General features: G+C 55.7%; 1 protein-coding gene across 10 annotated transcripts in view; it reads left to right on the top strand.

The window, feature by feature from the left end:
- Positions 1-21,203, top strand: part of FBH1 (F-box DNA helicase 1) — a 38,131-nt gene that overhangs the window by 3,485 nt on the left and 13,443 nt on the right. For 9 of the 10 annotated variants that reach the window (XR_006414579.1, XR_006414578.1, XR_006414585.1 and 6 more), the window contains 16 exons: positions 1,176-1,699; positions 2,251-2,381; positions 5,236-5,374; positions 6,242-6,432; positions 7,495-7,602; positions 8,286-8,377; positions 8,936-9,104; positions 11,019-11,241; positions 12,885-12,972; positions 15,438-15,524; positions 15,951-16,087; positions 16,619-16,718; positions 16,804-16,928; positions 17,965-18,025; positions 18,677-18,871; positions 20,948-21,073. Coding sequence is in view for 5 of the 10 variants with exons in the window: in XM_044428865.1 (XP_044284800.1) it covers positions 1,176-1,699; positions 2,251-2,381; positions 5,236-5,374; positions 6,242-6,432; positions 7,495-7,602; positions 8,286-8,377; positions 8,936-9,104; positions 11,019-11,241; positions 12,885-12,972; positions 15,438-15,524; positions 15,951-16,087; positions 16,619-16,718; positions 16,804-16,928; positions 17,965-18,025; positions 18,677-18,871; positions 20,948-21,073 (2,496 nt within the window). In the remaining 5 variants the exon portion in view is untranslated. Of the gene's footprint in view, positions 1-1,175; positions 1,700-2,250; positions 2,382-5,235; positions 5,375-6,241; positions 6,433-7,494; positions 7,603-8,285; positions 8,378-8,935; positions 9,105-11,018; positions 11,242-12,884; positions 12,973-15,437; positions 15,525-15,950; positions 16,088-16,618; positions 16,719-16,803; positions 16,929-17,964; positions 18,026-18,676; positions 18,872-20,947; positions 21,074-21,203 lie in introns of those variants that run through there. The other variant, XR_006414587.1, reaches the window with a different exon arrangement.

Below are 21,203 nucleotides of genomic sequence, written 5' to 3'. Positions count from 1 at the left end.
ACCCCAGTTAATGGATGGATTTGGGGGATTTCTCTGCACTGTGGGCTGTCGTGCGGCAGGCGTGCCCACCCGTTCCTCTGCGTGGTCCTCCTGGCCTTATTGCAAAAGAGCAGAAAGCAGAAGTAAGCGAGGTCTTGCAGGTCGAGGGTCCCGCAGCCTTGGAGTCTCCAACGGGAATGTCCTTGCTTTTTGTCTGTCTGCTGCTCCCACAGGCAGAGACCTTTCCTGCCTGGGCGTTAGTTGGATGCCTAACCTCTTTCAGCACAGAGGCCGAGTTCAGGTCCACAGAAGCTCTTGGTTAGTGCGCTTATCTCCAGCAATCCTGCCTTAGTGAGTGGAAAGGGAGATGGCGTTTTCTCCCTCCCTCAGAGGACCAGAATCCAAAGAGATCCTTTCATGAAGCTGCTGGGTGGGAGGTGCAGGAGAGATAACAGAAGTGCTTCTTTGCGGGGCGCATAGCTAAACTGGAATTTATTTCATGAGATGTAGATATGGGCACCCATTGGGATGGCTTCAGAAAGGGACCGGATGAATTCCTGGAGAAGAAGGTCATCTTTGGCTCCTAGTCCTCATGCTTCTAAGCTTCCTCTGGTATTGGAGGTTGTGTACTCCAGCTGATGGCGAGAATGGGTGGGAAGGTACTGTGGCACAGGTGCTGCCTGCGGGCTTCCCACAAGCCGCTGGCTGGGCAGGGACGGGACAGCATGCCGAACTAGATGGACGCTTGATCTGGTCCCCCAGGACGCTTCTTGTGTTCTTTGTGGAGATATTTCATCCTTTCACACACCTGCTCCAAAATTGGGGAACCACCAACCATTGGGGGGAAAGGGGGTGGAGCGGCCAGGGGAGGGAAAGGACGTGCTTGGAAAGCCCCAAAGGATTAGGGTTAGGGACCCCAGGCACAGTGAGAGTGTGGAAGGTGTAGGTTGTCAAACCCAGGCCCTTGCACGTGCCCAGGAGCTCTGGTCCTCACCTGTTGATCCAAAACCTCTCATGGCCGGGGCTCATTTAGGTAGCTCTGGGCCAAGTCTTCATGTAACACGTCTCATGGAGCTGTTGTGACGAGAAAATAAAGATACTGCGTATTAATGGCCAACCGTGAGACCCTGAAACAAGGCAGAAAACCACAACTGGGCCATCTCTTGCCTGAATTGCTGTTTGTGTTTCCTTCTCAGTCTCTCTCGAAGGAGCAGGCCAGCGTGTTATCACCAGCTACTTCAGACGGAAGAACCACCCCTCAAGTTGTCCCACCAACATGGCGAAAAGCCCCAAGGTTAAAGCAGAGGAGCCCCTCGAATCTTTACTGGCAGGCGATGACTTCCTGGGCCCAGAGGACTTGGGCTCTCTCCATGAGGGCAGAAGGAGCGTGGCTGCCAGTAAACACCCGCGTTTCTCCCCGAGCGGCCACAACTGCCCGGTGGACGGCATCCCATGGGAGGAAGATCAGCTGGGGAGGCGGGCCGGTGGGCCGGCGGGCGATGGACTCGTCAAGCAGGAAGCTGAGGACCAGGAGGGGGACCCCCTTGATTCTCGTTTTGGGCTGCTGGGGACCATGCATCTGAACGTGCCACAGGGACACATCGACCAGCTGCCTGATGAAGTCCTCCGGGAGATCTTTGCCCTGCTGCCTGTCCTCAGCCTGTGCCAGGAGCTCAGCCTGGTGTGCCGCCGTTGGAGGCGGATCATCTCTGACCCTCGGGTGAGCTGCGTCTTGCGCCGCTCTGTAGCGAAAGAAACCGCTGGTTGCGTACAGAAAGGCCCGGTGCTTCCAGACCAGACCGTGTTCCCTGAGACAGCAGCAAAAGTGCATTTGCTTGCCTTTGCCAAATAATTTGCATGCGACATTTGCCAAGTAGGGAAATGACTGCCTCTCCTCTCTGGCTTATGATATTAATTGAATGCAGGAGAGAGCTGCTTCGGGCTGCTGGGTGCCCATTTCTAGCTCCCAGAATCCCCCAGGGGCTGCATGCTTATGTGCAGCACTTGCTGCGATTTTGCATGGTAAAAGCAGTATTAGCTCAGGAATTTTGGCAGTCAGTGCGACAGAAGCTGTTAAAAGTCATCCTTAGCTTGAGAGCAAGCTTAATTTGGGTACTGTTAAGTCTCTGTGGCAGTTTGCAAACTGTTGGGTGTTTTTGCAAAATGTGTCCTGCAGGAGAGACATTTCTGGGGTGCTGTTGAAGCTGAATATGGGTACCTCTAAAAGGCATCCATTTCAAAGACGATACGATGGATTGTTTGTCATTTCAGTTCATTCCTTGGAAAAAGCTGTACCATCAGTACCTGAAGGGGAAAGCCAAGGCCTTGTCTTCTGTTGAGAAAATTCTGCAGAAATACGGCCTAATCCAGGATCAGAAGCAGTGCATGCTGGGATTTATCAGGTGAGTCAGTCTTTTCACACAGTGATGCAGTGACACTCTGGCTGCACTGTTGCGTTGGCACAGTCCTCTGTGTGCCCGTATTTAGATGGTGGAAAAGCCTTCGGCTCCCAGCAGGCCCCAGCTGGGGGAACGGGAGTTGCAAGCCTGTTTTTCCTATCTAACCATGCCCCTCCCCAAAGTCTGATTTTTTCCAATAACTTGGCAGGCATGGAATCAAGAAAAATAAAAGGCAGTCCGGATGACATGTCTTTTGTCCCTTACCCATAAAGTGTCACCAACACAAACACAGACATTGTACCGAATGAGCAACCGAACTGAAGCTTGCCTTGCTGACCACCTGCCTGTGAGCAGGCCAGGTGCTATTGACGTGTGTCCTGATAGTGCGTCCAGTTCTGGGCACCAAGATTTAAAAAAGATGCAGAGAAAAATAGAAAGGGTCCAGCGGAGGGTGACAAAAACGATCCAGGGTTTGGAAACACAGCCCTGTGAGGAGAGACTGAGGGAACTGGGCCTGTTCAGCCTTGAGAAAAGAAGACTGAGGGGGGACATGAGATCCCTCTGTAGGTACCTGCAAGGCTGTCACGAAGAGGAAGGCCAAGATCTCTTCCTGCTGATGCCGGAGCGCAGGACACGGAATAATCAATTCAAGCTGCAGCAACCCAGATTTCGGATGGACATCAGGAAAAGCTTCCTCACTGCCTGAGCAATATGGCAGTGGGACCAGCTGCCTGGGGAGGTGGGGGCTCTCCCACCCTGGAGACATTCAGAAAGAAACTGGGCAGCCCTCTGAGTGGGATGGTGTCACTTGGTGTCCTGCAACGGGGGGCTGGATGGCCGTCACGGCCCCTTCCAGCTCTACTGCGATTCTGTGTGGGTGCAGCATTGTGGAAGGAGGCTCTGCCACCGTCCTTTCCCCGGAGAGAGCTGCAGGCCGAGCGCTGACTGGTACTGTGTATTTCCCTTCCCCTTGGGCTTCTGGGAAGCGGGCCTGGTGGCGATTTACGTTGGTTCAGGAATCGCCGAAGCCTCTATGTCCAGATGCAAAGGTGGGGCACAGACATACCTTAGATAAAGATGCTCTCGGATTGCTTTCAGCCTTCCTGACAGTTACGTCTGTCCAAGTCTGTGCTTCCCTGCTTCCTGCGTGCCCCGCCAGGGTGGCCCGTGGTCATGGTTGACGGGAGTTGTAGTTGAGCAACTTCGGTAGCTTCCTCATCCCGGCTGTATATTGATAGATGGCAAGATCAGGTGGGGGTAGGGATGTGGCCCCAGTGGACACCCCCGGCACCTGCTGGAAGGGCGCGGGGGGCGGTGCCGAGTGTTGTAGTCCAAGAATTCTGGGAGGCACCAGGCTGGGGAAGGGCCATCGCCTGGGTAAGGCAGGTGCTTTTCCCAGCATAGTTCAGAAGTGCAGCCCCCCGTGTACCGTGCCTGCTGCGGTGAACACCGAGGGCAGTGATGGCGAACCTTTTAGAGACCGAGTGCCCAAACCGCAACCCAAAACCCACTTATTTATCCCAAAGTGCCAACACTGCAATAAAAACTGAAAACAGGTTTTAGTTTAGAAAAAACAACTCCCAGACGATCCAAGCAAATATAGACATATCCTTGGCAGCGCACTGACCGGCCGTGCGAAAGCTCCAGCGAGTCGCAGTTAAGGAGTGGCGGAACGCGATGTCATCGCCTGGCACCGATGCTCCTTTCTGAGCATGCGCATGGCCCCAGTGTGCGCTGTCATCTGATGCTCGGCTGCTGGGGCGATGCTGGGGTGTCTTAGCTCGTGTGCCGACAGAGAGGGCTGTGTATGCCTGCTGTGGCACGCATGCTGTAGGTTCGCCACCACTGCCCTAGAAGGTTTTGGCTATTGGGTGATCTTGAAATGGCAATAACAGCAGTACGGTTCAGTTTGCCGCACTTAGAAAAAGGTGCCGCACTCCTGGCAGCCAGAGCGATTTGGCACCTCGGGCAGCCCCCTTGTGAGGAACACTCTTGGCACCTGGGACCGTTTGGGTTCAGTGCGTCATGATGGGAATATGCGCAGCTGCATGTGGGGTGGAGAAGTAGGTAGGGAACCTTCCCGTCAGCCGTCCTGCTGGAATCGGGTTTGCTCACCCCATGAGGCCGCTTGGCGGGAGGTTCGAGGCCGACCGGAGGAGGGCCGCCTTTGCACAGCGCAGGGGAGAGCGTCTGGTTGGCTGTCGCAGGCTGGAGGGGGGGTCCCCGTCGCAGGCAGCTCGGCGAGGCTCCTGCAGCAGTGAAGGCCTCTTCGTTGCTTCATGTCCTGCTTGTGGACCCGTCAGGGTAACCTGGTTGATCACCTTAGGAAAGAAGGTGCTGCTGCAGGCGCTCTTCTGGTCTGAACAGGCCCGGCTCTCCTTGGGGGTCCAGGCACCTCGAATCGGTTTTCAGCTGGGGGTTGTCAGCCCTCCTTCGCAGGGTTCAAGAAAGTGCACTTTTCCCCGTCGACTTTCCATAATCTGTGTTTTAGTAGGTTTCCTTGGTGTCCGATGCTTTCATATTCTTACGGTCTTTTATTGCATATTTATTCCACTTCTGTGTGTTTTGGGGTGTTGTTTTTGAACTTGGGTTCTGCCTTGAGGGGGTTTGCCCCAGAAGGCGGCCTGAAAACAATTCCAAAGGAACGAGTGAGTCCCCCTTTAGCACGAGTAGAGGCGCCCTCGTATGGGCGGGGCCGTGATCCTCACCGAGGAGCCTCGGTGTGGCTCGCAGCTTCTCCAGTTAACGTGTTGGTGGGGAGAGTCACGCGCATGACTTCCTGCTGCTCGATGCTGGTGTGGCTGGTCTGGCCTGGGGTGCAAGCAGCTTCCCGCTCCCTCTTTCCTCTCCCACACAGGTGCCTTGGCAGCGTTACGCGCCGCTGCATCCGGGACCCGGAAGCCACCCTCCAGTGCTTGGAAAGCCACCCGCTCTTCCCCAAGGCAGAGATCTGCATCTCCAAGAGGCTGCCCGACCTGGAGAGCCCCACGTCAAGAGTAGGTCTCGCGGCCCTCGGCAGCCTCGCCTCGTGTGCGTGCGGCCAGGTTTACACCCCCCTTTCTCGCCTTGCAAGGAAGCCAGGGCAGCTAACACGGTCCTCCTCCCCTCTACCCTTTAACCCTCCCTGCAACCCTGTGAGGTAGGCCAGGCCGAGAGTTGGTGCTTTGTCCAAAGTCCCCATTCGGCTGTGAAGTTCCCTGGTGCCTGCAGCCCACGTCTCCCGAGTCCCGGCCCTACACGCCAGCCAGCACACCGGAATATTTTCTCCTACAACAAGGGAGTGCGTTGCTCCATGGTGCATTCAGCTCTCATTTCTGTCCTGTATTAGGTAGGCCGTCCCCCCCACCCCCCGGCTGTCCTTGTGGCCCCCACCACGTCCTCCTGCTGCAAGCATGGAATTAGTGGCTGCAGCAGGAAACGGTCGCAATTCAGCAGGGCTCACAAGGCTCCGGGGCTGCATGACTAAATTGGCTTGAGGTCTCGCTGCTTCTGTTGTGGCAACTTCAGTAGTGGTGGTGCTGGTGGCTCCTGAAGGGTTCCAGCAGCTGCTGGAGGATGATGGCAGTTGTAATCCAACATCTCTGGAGAGCGCCATGTTGGGAAAGGCTGACCTACATGGCCTTAGGTAAACTGGTCTCTCTCTCGACCTCAGCTTACCCATCTGTGAACTGGGCATAATTGGTTATGGAGTGAGTGCATCATTGGTGCTTTGAACCCTCAAGAAATGCTGTGTGAAATGCTTCGGGGTTTTTATTCCTTGGCTGCTTGTTCTGTGACTCCGTGTTTCAACTCTTGCCGTACGTTTGCCTGGAGGAATATAATGTGGCGACTCTTCTTTTCTCCCCCCTTGCCCCCACCCCCAGGCTTCATATATTTGGGCTGTGGTGGCTACTATAGTGCTTTTCTCTGGAGGAGTCCCTGATATCCGAGACCTGGTGGCCTGTCTCCAGAGACCCAGCTCTACCCTCTCGCTAGCAGACATCATGGAGGCCTTGTACTGCATGGCCCTCCTGCTTTATGCCATGAGGGAGAAGAAGGTGAACATCAGCAGCAGGTGCGTCTGTGCGCAGGGATGGGGTGGTGGTGTTCAGGCAAGGGCAGAAATGTGCGATTTCCTCGCACATCTCTGCATAAAGCTGCCTGATGCTCAGGGTCAAGCTACATTCTGTTTCCTAGATCACACATAACGGCCATCAAGAATATGGGTTGTCATCGAATTGTGGATCTTGGTTACATGCGGATCCCGCCTTATGGTTTAACGATGGGTTGTTAACCCCAAACAACCTAGAAAGAGAACTGATGGGGTTTTGTTGGGTTGTGGACTCTTGGTTGTCCATGGTCCACAACCTGCAGTTAAACAATAGGGCCAGGGTTTCTACATGATGGCAACCCATGATTCAGAGATAACCCATGCTCAGCCCATACCCCGAGCTGCTGTGATCGCACACAGGTCTGTTTGAAAGCGTGCGGCATTTTCTTGGCTGGCTTCTTTTGCAGCGGGGAGGTCTAGATTAGGACACCAGGGTGAGAATAATCTTTTCCCTCCGTGCCACAGAGCAGGTGAAAAGCACCGCTTTACCCCACAGATAGGCAAGACAGAAGCTGCTGTGGGGAAGGCACCCAAAGCCATCTTTTTGCAGACTAAGAAGCACCCCTGATGGGAATGTTGTTGTTGTTGGAAACGCAGTACGAGGAGGAGCGGTTGAAACAACACCTGTCAGGTGTAGCTGGGTCTGCCCACACCTGCCATCCCAAGAGGGTTGCAGTCGCCCTCATTCCGGGGGGTGAAGGGTCAGGCCGTGTCTGGGCACAGGCTCAGCCGCAGCGTCTTCGGGTCATTGATAAGATCTCCCAGCTTTTTTGTTTAGCACAGCCTTCCCTAACCTGGAGCCCTCCAGATGCTTTGGACTTCCACTCCTATCAGTCCCAGCCAGCCTGGCCAATGTCAGGAGTGCTGGGAGCTGTAGTCTGAAATCTCGGGGGAGGGGCGGGACAAAGTTGGGAAGGCGTGGCTTAGGGCATTTATGGCTGACCCCGTGTCCCCTGGAAAGGTCTGGTGAAGAGGTACGAAGAGGGATCCCCTGGAATCGACTTGCTCCCTTCTCTGTTCTTGCAGGATCCACTACAGTATTTTCTACTACCTGTATCTGTTGGAGAATTCAACCTGTGACGTGGCAGTCGTGACCCCAGAAGTACCCCACTGCGGCTATAAAAGGGGCTCCAGGTACAGGCGCCGTGTATCTTTATTGACCGATTTATTTCCACCTTCCATTATGCCAATGCTTTTGCAAGGAACCCAAGGCAGCTTGCAAGGTCCTCCTCCTCCTCCTCCCCCCCTCCCCCTCCACTGTATTCTCACAAGTGGCTTGGCCCCTTGCTGCAGGGCTGCGGTTGTGCAGCATGGAGCCTAAAGGTGCCACAACAGCACTCTTGAGAGGAGCAAGGAGGCCTCGTGGCTAGAAAAATCTCGCGTAGGGCATATCGCCAATGGCAGGAGACACTGTGGGAGCTCGGCCGGAAGAGCAGCTCATTAAGAAGGGGACTTCAGTGTGGAAAGCCCTGGACTAAAGCCACAGGGCGTTGCGGGCGAGCAGAAGGAGGTTCTGAGCCAGCTTCCCCCAGCCTGGTGTGTTGGGAATAATTTCCAGTACCCCGATAAAACGTGCATCTGACTCTGCTTTGGATTTCCTCCTGCAAAGAGTGCAAGGCCACATACGTGGCCCTCCTCTCTGTTTTATTTTCACAGCAGCAGTCCTGAGAGGTGGGTTAGGCTCAGAGTCTGTGCTGGCTCAGTAGAACCCAGAGCTTCAGATGTTAATCTTCATGCTGCAGGCGCTTGTGTTAACCCCATGTCTGTCCCGGTCTGGCTTCCTGCCCTCACGGTTTGTGCTTGGCTCTGTTTGGCAGCTCCCCCGGCATGCAGCTGACCTGTGAGCAGCGCAAGATCCTGAATCATGAAATCGCGCCTGGGCAGGTGGTGAAAATCCTGGCTTTTGCTGGTAAGGTGGCTGGTCATCCCTGCACAGACCTTTCGAGTTCTCCATAGCTCTGCACTGTCCCAGCTGCTCAGATCTTTCCGCTGCTTTAGGCTTCCTTGTGGTCTTGATATCTTTCGCTTGTCCTGAGCTGCGGAAGGGTCTCCGGCAGTCTCAGAAAGCCTTTCCCATTCTGCCTTGTTTCCAGGACACAGTGCAGAAGTCACAAGATGCTTCCTCTTTGCCTCAGGGCAGCCTTCCCCATGCCTGGTGCCCTCTCGGTGTGTGGCACTGCAGCTCCCATCATTCCCAGCCAGCATGGCCAGAGGCATCTGAATGCCAGTTGCTGAGGAGCCTGGGTGGGAGGGCGAGATCACATGTCCACTTGTGGCTTTCCGACGGGCAGCCGGGTGGCCCCTGTGTGAACAGGACGCTGGGCTGAGTGGACTCATCCGGGGAGGCTCTTGGCAGAGGCCGCCGCCTGCCGGAGACATCAAAGCTGGAGATGGTGAGAGCTGCAGAGGGCGCCAGTTCAGGGAGGTGCAGCTCTGGAGTGACTGAAGCGTGTGATTCATGCCACAGGCACCGGGAAGACGTCCACCCTGGTCAGGTATGCAGAGACTTGGTCCAGCCTCCGATTCCTGTATCTGGCCTTCAACAGGACCATCGCCCAGCAGGCCACGGGGACCTTCCCTCCCAACGTGACGTGTAAGACCATCCACTCTTTGGCCTTTGCGAAAGTTGGCAAGCGGTAAGTGGGGGGGCCTGGTTTTAGGGCACAGGCCCCGTTTTGCGGTGGGTTCTCTCTCCACCCGCCTCCCATTCTCACGTGCAGCCAGAGGAACAGAGGCGGTCGCATTCCACCCGCCCTCTTCGGCCTGAGGCCTTCCAGATTTGTCGGAGCGTGACTCCCAGAATCCTCCAGCCAGCAGTTCTGTGCACCGGGAGAGCAGTGGCTTGTGGGTAGGCCGCTTCGCTCCTTGTCCATCTAATCCCATATTGGCCGCTCCAGCCTGGGGTCCTCCCAGAGGTGTCAGGCGACCCTCTCTGGAATGTGTGGCCCTGGGAGCTGCTGGCTGGAGCGATGAGGAGGTGACCTCCACCACATCTTGGGAAGACTCGTCTTGGCTGACTGGGCAGCTTCTCCCCGTCGTCTCTGGCCAAGGGAGGAGTCGTTGCCGTCCATTTTGAAGGGATGCTTTCAGCTGGACGTGCCAAGAAAGGGGCCCGGGAAGGCCTGCGTGCAGGGCAGAGCTGTGGTCCCTCCCTGTGCCCGGGAGCCTCTGCCTTCCCTGGCCTCTAGCCATGTCTCCAGCGTCTGCAGCTTGCAAGCTGTGGGCAAATGAAACACGGGCAGTGTGCAGATGCCATGTGCTTGTTGACCCACGAGGGGTGCCGGGTGGCTGGCTTTGCCCCTTTGCCGTTGGAGCTGCCGGACGCCTTTTTGTGGTGGTGTTGATGCCTAAAACATCCTGATGGGGGGGGGGTCCCTATAATTATGCCCTCCCCTCTGCATTCCACACATTTCCTTTGCTGCAGAGGTGCCTCATTTCCAGCACCAAAGTTCTGTGCAGTGACCAATCTGGTCACCACAAATACTCCTTTGCAGCTTTTATTTTATATTAACCACTATATCACACTGGAGAGGCAGTGTGGTGTAGTGGTGAAGAGCATGGGGCTGGGACTCAGACGATCCGGGTTCGAGTCCCTGGTCAGCCATGGAGCCAGCTGGGTGACTTTGGGCCAGTCACAGACTCTCAGCCCACCCTACCTCACAGGGTTGTTGTTGTGGGGATAAGACGGAGGAGGAGAATGATGTCAGCTGCCTTGAGCCCTTTGTCGGAAAAAGGCAGGATATAAATCGAAAAATAAAGACTATATAGCAAGGGGACAGCATACAAAAACTCTGAATGAATGAATGAATGAATGAATGAATGAATGAATGAATGAATCTGAGGTGCACAGGGACGGAATACAAAAACTTTAAATAAATAACTGTGAGGTGCACAGGTGCTGTCCAGGTGTATAGGTGCTCTGTGGTGCCAGCCCCCTTTGGAAATGGAATTCATCACCATTGGATAGCTACTGCAAAGCTCAGAATAGAAGCTGCAATGGATAGAGAGCCCCAGTCTGGCAGCTTTCCTTCCGGCAGTGCAGATTCCAGTAAGGGGTCCGCGGCACCCAGCGGCAGAATGCCCGCCGGCATCCGTTTCAGTGGCCTGCGTGCCTCAGCCCGTTTCTGCAGGTGCCGGGCGAAAATCCTTTCCGGTCGGTCCGCTTTGAATTACTGCCTGCTGGTTTGTGCATCGTGGAAGCAAATCCTTAGAAACGAGTCTCTGAAAAGATAGAAACAAACTCGAGATCTTGTTCCACATGCCGGCCCTTTACAAAATACTTACTTGTAAAGTGTAGGAAGATTACCTTGACAGCAAAACCGGCGTTTGCTGACTCCACCTGGCCCAGATGTTTCTCTAGCTCTTCCCTTGAGTCCTGTGCACTGCGAAGGTAATGGCACCTCCTTGCTTGGAAGAGGTGTTGTGATTTGGCGCTTGGCGTGTGGTTCCCTGTTTTCTGGGAAACTGGGAAACAAATTCCCTGAATTCTGTCTGGCTGATCGGACCCCTTTCAGCGCTTGCTCCTGACCCCCACCCTTTTCGATCTTCAGCTACTCAAAAAAGCTCAACCCCGGCTCCCTGAGTACCTACTGCGTCAGCCTCGTCCTCCACACCCGGGAGGGGATGTCTGTGTTCATAAGAGCCAAGACCGTCGTTCAGACCCTCGCCACGTTCTTTGCCTCCGCGGATGACGCCATCACGTCGGAGCACGTGCCCATCTGGTGCAAAGACAACAGGGGAGAGCGCGTCCTCATTCAGCCGGAGGAGCGGCGGGTGAGTCTCCCTTGGCCCGGGCAAGAGACTCGCTCATGGTGCAGGGCTGGCCCAGAGGCTGCCGAGGACAGCCGGAGGGCGGCGGGGGGAGCTTGTGGGGTGTCGGGAGAAGGACTGTGGGGCTGGGATGCGGCCCTGCTTGCCTGTTCCTCTGTAGTGTTGTCCCTCGCCCAGAGAATGAACGGCAATTTCATTTCTAGTCTGCCTTTCCAAGAAGGAATGGCATTCAAGGACCGTAATTATAACATCCCTAAAGATGACGTAATTAAAAGCGCAATTAAAAATGCTACCTTGAGAAAAAGGAAGGGCGGCAAGCCCCGTCAGGTCTTCTTCGGTAACGGACTTGCCTGCCTGAATAAACATGCCCCTGCCTGCTGGTGGAAGGCGAGTGAGAAGGGACATCCTGGCCCCCCCTTTTCCGGGAGCTCCACGGCCAGGGGGCCACCACCGAGAAGGGCCTCCCTCCTGCCCCCCCACGCGTGCCTCCAGAAGCAGCGGTGCAGGAAGATCCTCTCCCCATGAGAGTGGGCGTCGTGAAAGGGGGGGCCGTCCCCACCTACTTCTGCTTTGACTCTGACCACTCAGCACGTCACCCCACCCCCAGCGCTCTTCCGCCCAGGCCCCTCTTCGCTCGTGTCGAGAGCCTCTGAGGCGGATCGAACCCAGGAGGCGCCCCTCTCTGTTCACCCAGTGTCCGGCAAGCCACCCCCGGCAACCTCTGAGCAGGGCAGGGGGGCAACAACCCCCTCCTGCCCATGCTCCCCAGCAGCTGCCCAGCTAGAGTGACGTATCGGAGGCGTTTGGGCAGCCCCTCCCCAACTCGCAGTCCTCTGAAGGTGTGGGACTGCCGGTGTCTTCCAGTTGCAGTGAAGCCCCCGAGCGGAGATAGCCGAAAGGTGTGCAGGGCCCCCCCGGCCATGCCAGGTTCGTGGGGGCGGAGGATGGCAGAGGATGCCTCTGCCAGAGGCTGGGAACCCGCAGGAAGGTCCTTCGTGCCGGGTCAGCAAGCCCTTCCAAGCCAGCCCCACCACGGGACCGCTGGGCAGTGAGACGTGCCGGCAACTTGGCCGTTGTGCACGACTCAGAGGGGTCGGCTGGGTCTTGGGTCTCTCTTCCTCCATCACGATGGTTAAGGTGGTGGTGGGGAGCCTCTGGTCCCCGGGGGCCCTGCCATCCTGCCCCGGTTTCCTGCCTTCTGTGCCGTTTTCCCCCTTTCAGAAAGAAAGCCAGAAAGCCTCTCCTCAAAAGAATGGCTTGGTGCTGAGCCCAGGAGTATCTGAGCCTCTCCTAGCGGCAGCCTCCACCCGCACAAGCCCACCCCAGCACGGGGGTCCCCGCAGGCTGTTCTGCAGTGGAAGTGGAATCACCCCTGGGCAGAGGCCACCTGCTGCGTTCACCCCGATGCAGCTATTCCGTGAATCACTGTGAGGACGGGCCATGGGGGCGTGTGGTCCGGAATGTGCGGCGCACGCCTCGTCGGGCACCTCTGATCCAGGCAGCGCCTCTCCCCAGGGCGGCCTTCCCGTCCCGGTGCAGGCTTGGTGGGGACCCCCGACCGGCCACTCTCGAGAGCAGCGCGCTGGGTCGGAGGCCTCTTTCCCCGATTGGCGAAGCCACCATTTGTAGGGTCTTGTGCTTCCTAGATCGTTATAGAAGAAGCAGAGCGGATATGGTCCAATATGAAACTGCTGAACCCCACCCGAGAGATGGCGCATAAGATGACGCACGACGGTGAGTGGAGCCATGCGGGGACGAGGTCACGGGTGACGCGGCTGGCCCCGCACGGGCGTCGCTGCGCTCCGGTGTGCTTGCAGCAAAGCTCTGCGAGGAAACAGCCTGGTGGACTCAGATGGAGGAACCCCGTTTAGGACTTGGCGCGTCAGGCGGGCACGGGCTGCTCACACCCGCACTGCGGCGACTGCCTGCCTCTGAAGTGCTGGGGAACGGGCGGGAGGGTGCGTTTGCGTGCAGGCACGGCTCATGGCCTCTCAGCAGCATCTTCCTGGCCTCACTAGGAATGCAGGGCCAGGCAACCCCTTGGACCGGTCCAGTATTTACCTTATATTTTATTTATTTATTAAAACATTTTTATGCCGCCCCATTCGCCGAAGCCTCGGGGCGGCTTACAACAATAAATTAAAATAACATTTTAAAATATATACATTAAAATACAAATATATGATATAAAACATTTATACATTTTAACATTTGCTTGGCACTTGCAAGAGGCCCCGGTTGGCCTACGAGGCCCCACTCCCGGCCACGTTATCCTCCCAGCATCCCTGTGGGGTAGGCTTCGTTTTGAGCCAGAGAGTGGCTCAGAATCACCCGGGAAACTGAATCGCAGACTGGAACCCAGGTCTCCTGTGTCCCGGCCTGACACTATCCACTACTCCACACTGCCTTTCTGTTTGCTTCGAACATTATAACATTTGCCTATATGCTTGAACTGCAGATCAGCATCAAGGACTGAAGCACCAGTCCTTTTGCAGGAGCAGTGAAGTTTGTGACTGTTCTTAATACTCCGCTTTTCATGCTTTTGGCCCATGAAGGATTAGACCTGCTTTAATCCCAACGCTTCCCTTCATTATATTACATTTCTTGCCTGCTTCTTGCAAAAACCGCATTGACGATTGCTTCTTTCCTGCATTGTTTCTGAATCAGAAAAAAACGAATAGGAATGGAGTTGTGTGCAGGGTCTGACTCAGTGTAACGCAATGGCAGGGTGGGGTTGGTGGCCTCCTGGACAGAAAGCGGCATGTGAGAAAGGTTAGACACCCAGCCCCTCTGTCCTGCACTGCTCTGAGAAGGCCCCTCTCCTGGCTGTAATTTTCAGGGACAAGGTAATACGAGAAGCCACACAGCTGAATATAGTTTTGGTCATGTGGTTCTTAGCAGAATGAACCGTACTCTCCTTCCCATGTTCCACGTACCTTGTTTTTGCAGGGATTTATCTATTATGCTTGTATCGCTCCTTTCTCCTGCAAGGTGGGCATGCATGAGCCTCCATCTCCTCCTCTATTTTACCTGCACAACAACCCAGAGAGGTAGATCAGGCTGACAGTCAGTGACTTTCCTGAAATCTAGTCTTTAAAAAGGGATGGGACAGGTCCGTGGAAGTAGAGGTTATCTGTAGCTTCTAGCATTACTGGCTTTGGGCGGCCCCTTCTCCAGAGGCAGCGTGCCTCCAAATTGTGGAATGCGCTCCCCAGAGAGGTCCGCCTGGCGCCGACTTTATACTCTTTTCGGCACCAGGTAAAAACCTTTTTATTCACCCATCATTTTAAGGGATTTTAAATGGTTCTTAACAGCAACAGTCGCATTTTGTTTTTGCTTTTGTTTTTGTAATGAACGTTATTTATTTATTTTGTTATTTATTTTAATTATTGTAATTATTGTAATTTTTATTATTGTAATTTTTATTGTCTTAATCACTGCAAGCCGTCCTGGGATGTTCTTTTGTATAGGACAGGGTGAAAATATTTCAAATAAATAAATGCCTGCATACACCAGTTGCTAAGGAGCTTGGGCAGGTGGAGCTTTTGCCTTCGTCCTGCTGTAGGGATCCCGTGGGCAGCCAGTTGCTGCTGTCTTCATGCTGGTCTGCATGGACCTTGGGCCTAATCCAGTAGGGCTTTGCTGTGTTTCTATGATTGGCCCAAAGTCACTGGGCGAAGCTCCCTGGCTGAGCCAAGAGTAGAACCTGGCTCTTCCCGGTCCAGTCCAGCACTCATCACGTCCCCACACGGGTTCCCTGAGGTATCCAAGAGCACCTTAGCCAATCTTAGCATCAGTTTTCAGATTTTTATTCTCCTACTTCGCCCCACATGCTTCCCAGATCTAGGGACCAGGGAGTAAAATTAAATTGTTTTCAATGCCTTCAGAAATCTAGAAACTATGTGTCTAGGTCACCAGAATATCGTTAGCAGATAAATTCTGTGGTCTCATCTGCAAACTTTGAACTAGCATCTTGATGAGTCCACAAAAGACGTTAGACCACAAGAATTCTGCTAGCAGGCGTTCCCACCCTGCGTCTGGCTCAGTCCTTATGACCCAATAAGGACCTGGAATGGGGTTAAAGATTCCTTCAGCATGAAGAAACCCTCAGCCTGAAAAACAGAGTTGCTATTCGATCAGGCACTGAGCTTTTACCATTCTTAAAACCATTATTCTCAATACTGTGTCCCCCTTCCTAGGCTACCTGAAGCTCTGGCAGCTTGAAAGGCCTGTCCTTTCCGAATATGATGCCATCTTTGTTGACGAGGCCCAGGACTGCACTCCCGGTGAGTCCCGCGGGGGTTGTGCTGAGCAGGATTGGGCCAAGCTTTGCAGGGGATTTTTGCTTCCCGCCGTGTGAAGGGCGCCCTCTTGGGGCAATTGCTGTTGTGGGAGAGCGCATTACAAAGTCGAGAGCTTTCCTCTTGACCAGAAGAGGTAGAGGCATTGCCAAGTGTTTTGGTTTCCCCCCTGTGGGAGAGCTCTCCCCTTCTTACAGCCTCCAAAATAAACCATGAGCCCCACAGAAAGTCAGTGCATGTTGTTCAGTGTGCATCTGAGGCCCAGGCAGGACGTCTTGACTTGGGATTCTTCACAGCAGTGCGCATCTCTTTTGCACCTCCGAGTGATCTGTGCCTGCTGGGCATTGTCGGACATTTTCCCGTCCAAACATGGGGAGGGCGCAACGCAGAACATCCTCTCCTCCTCTCTAGCCATCATGCAGATCATCCGTTCCCAGCCGTGTGGTGTGATACTGGTCGGCGACCCCCACCAGCGGATCTACAGCTTCCGGGGTGCTGTCAGTGCTCTGTCCGAAGTTCCTCATTCCCACATCTTCCGCCTCACACAGGTAAGGCCCAACAGCCCTTCTCTTCAGCCCACAGGGGATCTTTCGCTTTGCCGTTGCAGCTCGCTTCGCCAGGCCTTTTATATACCACGGCAAATGTTATTATGGGTTTTAAGCTGGCGTGCTGCCTGGGAAGGGCCCCTGCCCTGATAGGTAGCTGAGAAGTATTTACAATAAAGAAAAATAAAAATTGCGGGCTGGGGATGTTGAGTTATTATCCAAGGCAAGTCAGGACCAGCAGGAGTGCCGGGGATGAAGCCCAGCCAAAGTTTCCGGACGGATTTGTTGCTCAAGCAGGGCTCAGCTGGAACAGGAAGTTCGTCCACTTCTTGTCCAGAAGGCTCTTCGTTAAGTAGGCAGCTCCGTGGTCCAGCGCACAGGCCGGCCTCACACGGATGCAGCAGCGCCGGTCGCACGGAGCCCATTCCGCAAGGAAAAAGCACTGCAGCCGCCGGGATCGCCCAGCCCGTCGCTTCCCGAGTGTCCTTTTCCCATTCCACCCACCCTTTGCCTCCCCTGCTGTTTCTTTTACAGAGCTTCCGGTTTGGCCCTGAAATAGCTTACGTCGCTGCTGCCGTTCTGGACATCTGCAAGGAGGTTCGGAAGAAGATCCTGGTGGGAAGCGACCGGGAGAGTAAGCAGTTTTTAGATTGGTCGAGTACTCCAGGGTGACTCGCCTTTGCCTCGGCCTGGCTAACCCGCCCGACTGCGTTTGGCAGGTGACATCAGCGGCACCCACGCGCCGAAGAAGGTCGCCCGCTTGTGCCGAAGCAACCGCACTGTCTTCGATGACGCGGTGAATGTTACGAGCCAGGACCCGCCCCCCAGAATACACCTGCTTGGGGTAAGTGCTCCACGCTGCCGCCCGTGCGCCCTGTGGCCGATTTTCTAGCCTTGGCGAGGCAGCCGGCAGACTGCATTCCATGCTGGCTGCGAGGGGGTGCGGTCGGGGGCAGGGTGACCCTACGCCTTCCTCTTACGCGGTTGGAGAACTGTCTCTGGTCTCGGAAGAATCTAGGCTGTCCTGTGGACTTGAGCATGCTTGCCAGGAGACCAGGAGGTCCCTCCTCCCACAGGGGGTGAAGGCGCGTCATGTGCTGGAGAACTTATCCCTGTAGAAAACACTGGTTCTGTTTAGCACAGGAGACTCGGGTGGCAAGGAAGGAGCATGGGAGAACTCGTAGGGGGTCCGCAGCATTTTCGGGTTGGTGGGCACACGGGAAATTTTGAGTGTCACCAGCACTCTCGCAAGATGGCCACCCTCGAGGGGGCTTGCCCATTTATAAGACGCCCCTGTGCTGGGGACGGGCGACACAAGGCAGCCCTTTCCCAGCAGGCCCGCTGGCAGAAAGAAGGAGAGGTGGCCCAAGAACCGCTGTGGAAAGCGGAGGTGGCAGCTCGCCTGCAAAACACAACCCGCTTCTGGGCGCAACCCGAATGATTCCGGAGGGGCGGCAGCATGCCGGCCTCCAAGCTGCGGGTTTACAACGCCTGAAGGGGCCAGGGAAAGCTCTGCTGGCCACGCGTGCCTGTGGGTCCCTTGCTGGGAACGCCAGGTGGCACCTGGCCCACGGGTGACGCCGGCCCGACAAAGCGGATGCTGCTTCAGCACCCCGGCAGCTGACCGCACAGCGCAGGGGAGAGTCTGCTGCCCGGGACCCCGCGACTTCACGCAGCTGGACCCCCATGGACCCGTTCCCTTGAACAGGTCTCTGTCAAGAGCCTCGTTGATTAACTTCCGTGGCCGGCGACCGGCAGAAATGTGTGCCGCTTCGTTTACGTATTGGGGGGTCCTGGGCCGCTGACAGGGTCGGCCAGCGAGGGACACAGCACGTGTCCGCGGCCACTTGAGCGGTCTTGCCCTGCTCTTACTCTTCCAGGGGCTTAAAGCCTTCGGTCTTGAGAAGATTCTGGATCTCTGGCGGCTGCTTCACCCGGAATGTGAGTATCCTGGCTGGGCTGGGCTGGGCTGGGCTGGGCGAGGCGTGTTCGCGGCTCGGGGGGCCCCTTCTGCCTGACCCAGCAGGGCCACGGCTCACTGGGGCTTCCGCAGAGGGCCTGAAGAACGTGGATGCTTTCGAGCACTTGCTGCTGCGAACGGCGAGCACAGCGGGTTAGTGCCAGTGGCGCTGGAGCAAAATGGGGCGAGGGAGGAAGAGGGAGGTACCAGCGTGCTGGGGAGAGGGGTGGTTTTGAGCCCTCTTAAAAGCAGCCACCCATGCTGCATTCTGCCGATGGTTGCTACCTCTCGGGGCTACCACTGCGAGGGCCCCGTCTTTCTGCTCACCGGCCTTACTGCTCTGCGTGGAGGCCAGTAGGTGGCGTTTAGCAAAGCAGGTGACTTAGAAGCAGGTGACGAACGACCCAAGAGAGGACCAAGAGAAGGTTCTGGGGGAAGTTGGCAGAATGAAGGGCAGCCTAGCTCAGCTGAAGAACTTGGGCAGCGAGGGCCACCTCCTCTACCCGCCGGCCCGTGGCCTCCCAGGCCTTCCCGTTGCAAAGTTGGCTGAGAGGACAGGGGAGGAGGGTGCAGGGCAGCCTCGCTCCCTTCCCGGACGCTCAGCGCTGCCCTCGCTTGCTGTGTGTCCTCAGCGAAATTGGAGGTGCGGGACCCCTTTCTCAGGCACTGGGTCAGGAAAGGCTTCTCACGCCTCAGGGACTACGCGGCAAAGGTGGAGGATAAGCAGCTGGAGATGAAGATTGCCATCGTGGAGAAGTACCGAGACCGCACTCCTGGGCTGGTGGAAAGGATATCGCAGTGCCACATCAACCGTCTCGAGGAGGCAGGTAAAGGCAGCCCCCTCGCCTGGTCCCCCTCTGGTTTGCATGTTCCCTTCCAGTTCCTTGGCAGAGTTCAGAGTTTCTTCTGGAAGGCTGAAATGTCTCTCCTGAAGCTCAGTCACAGGCAGGAGATGCTCCGAGTGCAGCGGTGCTGGGTTCTTGGTATTTTTGGCCCCGTGCTGTTCTGTCTTGGACTCCCCGTATTTGCTTTGGCCCTGGCAGTCTCTCTTCCGCTTCTCTCGGCACTCCCGGCTATTGCTCCTTTTGCAGGGGCTGATGGGTGCTGGGGTCCAAAACTTTTGGAGGGTGTCAGACTGGAGAAGTCTGTCTTATTTTGTCCACTGCATATTCTGGGAGCCAGTGTGGTGTAGTGGTCAAGATTGTGAGTCTGGCACCAGGGAGACCTGGGTTCAAGTCCCCGCTCAGCCATGAAGCACACTTGGGCCATTCACAGGCTCTCGGCCTAACATACCTCACAGGGTTGTTGTTTTTAGGTGCCTCTTATCTGCAGAAAAATGTCCCCTTGGATTGCTTCATGCCTCTCTCTCCTTTTCTGGCTTGTCTGGAGTGCTTGGGTGGGCCTGTGAGGTGGGGGGCTGTGAGCATGAGCGGTGTGCCAGAAATGCACACATTTCCCGGTTGACCATAGGCAGGTCACTGCAGCGTTGTCTACTCAGGCAGCAGAGTGAGGTGGTAGAGTCCTAACCTGGGAAGGTGGACTGTGCCACTGGAAGCCGCAGACCGGGAACGCGATGTTTGAAAGCTGCTCCAGCTGCAACCAGACAGTTGCCTCCGACGCGGGGGCAACATGCTCGGCAAGGGCTTTTCCAGCTGTGCTGGTTTTCTGGGGAGTTCTTTTTGTAGGGGTGTGATGGGCCACATCACAGGCCTTCCCTGGGCATCAGAAGCGGTGCAACCCATTCCGTCCCCTCCGGAGTCCAGGGTCTCATCCTGCCGCATGTGACAACCAGACCTTTCTCTTCGTTCAGTGCTGAGCAGGATGGTAGTTCGCTGACCCAGCACGCCACCTGAGAGGGCATCTTCTCGCCCTTGCCATCCTGGCCAGTCACAGGGGAGCTGCTGCTGCCAGTCCTGCATGGAGACCCATCTGAAGCCCTGTGAGAGGGGCACCCACGCACAGCAGGGCCAGGCTCCCTGTCTGTGGAGCTCAGCCTCTTTGGAGGTCAGGGAACACAGGGAGTCCCAGTCACAGGGCAGCCGCATGGTGTTGATCTCGGCACCAGCTGGAGAGTTTTTATTTTATTTATTAAAACATTTTTATGCCGCCCCATTCGCCGAAGCCTCGGGGCGGCTTACAACATAGAGTTCCTTCTGCGAGCCTTTCTTAAGTCGTAGAATCGCAGTAACACAGAGCTGGAAGGGGCCATGAAGGCCATCAGGTCTACCCCCTGCTGTTGCAGGACACCAAGTCATACCATCCCACTCAGAGGGCTGCCCAGTTTCTTTCTGAATGCCTCCAGTGTGGGAGAGCCCCCACCTCTCCAGGCGGCTGGTCCCACTGCAGTATTGCTCTGACAGTGAGGAAGCTTTTCCTGACGTCCAGCCTAAATCTAGGTTGTTGCAACCTGATTATTTCGTGTCTTGCATTCTGGGATCAGTAAGGAGAGATCTTGGCCTTCCTCTTTGTGACAGCCTTTGAGGTACCTATAGAGGGATCTCATGTCCCCTCTCAGTCTTCTCTTCTCAAGGCTGAACATGCCCAGTTCTCTCAGTCTCTCCTCACAGGGCAGTGTTTCCAAACTCTGGATCATTTTTGTTGCCCTCCACTGGACCCTTTCTAATTTACCTGCACCTTTTTAAATCTTGGTGTCAAGAACTGGAGACGGTATTCCAGATGAGGTCTGACTGCCACGGTTTCTGCAGTTACTATTTTTTAAAAAAGAGCAGCATTCAGGAATGTATTATTTCTTCTCATTGCGCACCCACCCAGAATCTTTTTAGATGTGGAATGTTACATAAATGTCCTGAAGAAATGCACGCAATATATATGTGGGGTTCTGTCAGGGAAGCTCTTGGGAAAGCCCAGTGGTAAGTGCACCGGTTTGCTCCGTCTGCTCGCAGATTACATCGTGGGCACCGTGCACAAGGCCAAAGGACTGGAATTCGATGCCGTCCAGATAGCGCCCGACTTTTTTCAAGGCTTTCCTGCAGACCCCAGTGAGGAAGGGCGCCCTGCAGATCGTTCAGGTAAGGATGGCTCCGCCCCATGTCTCACCTGCCACCGCCATTTGCATCGACTTCCTGCAAGCCTGGGCAGCATGTGGCACATGGGCTCCTTGTGGCCGCCTGGCCTCGCGTGCCCCCCAGCTGCTGTCCC

The sequence above is a fragment of the Varanus komodoensis genome, unplaced genomic scaffold (assembly GCF_004798865.1).
Source record: "Varanus komodoensis strain SLA01 unplaced genomic scaffold, ASM479886v1 scaffold1, whole genome shotgun sequence".
NCBI lineage: Eukaryota > Metazoa > Chordata > Lepidosauria > Squamata > Varanidae > Varanus > Varanus komodoensis.
This window is presented reverse-complemented; position numbering and strand designations above follow the sequence as displayed.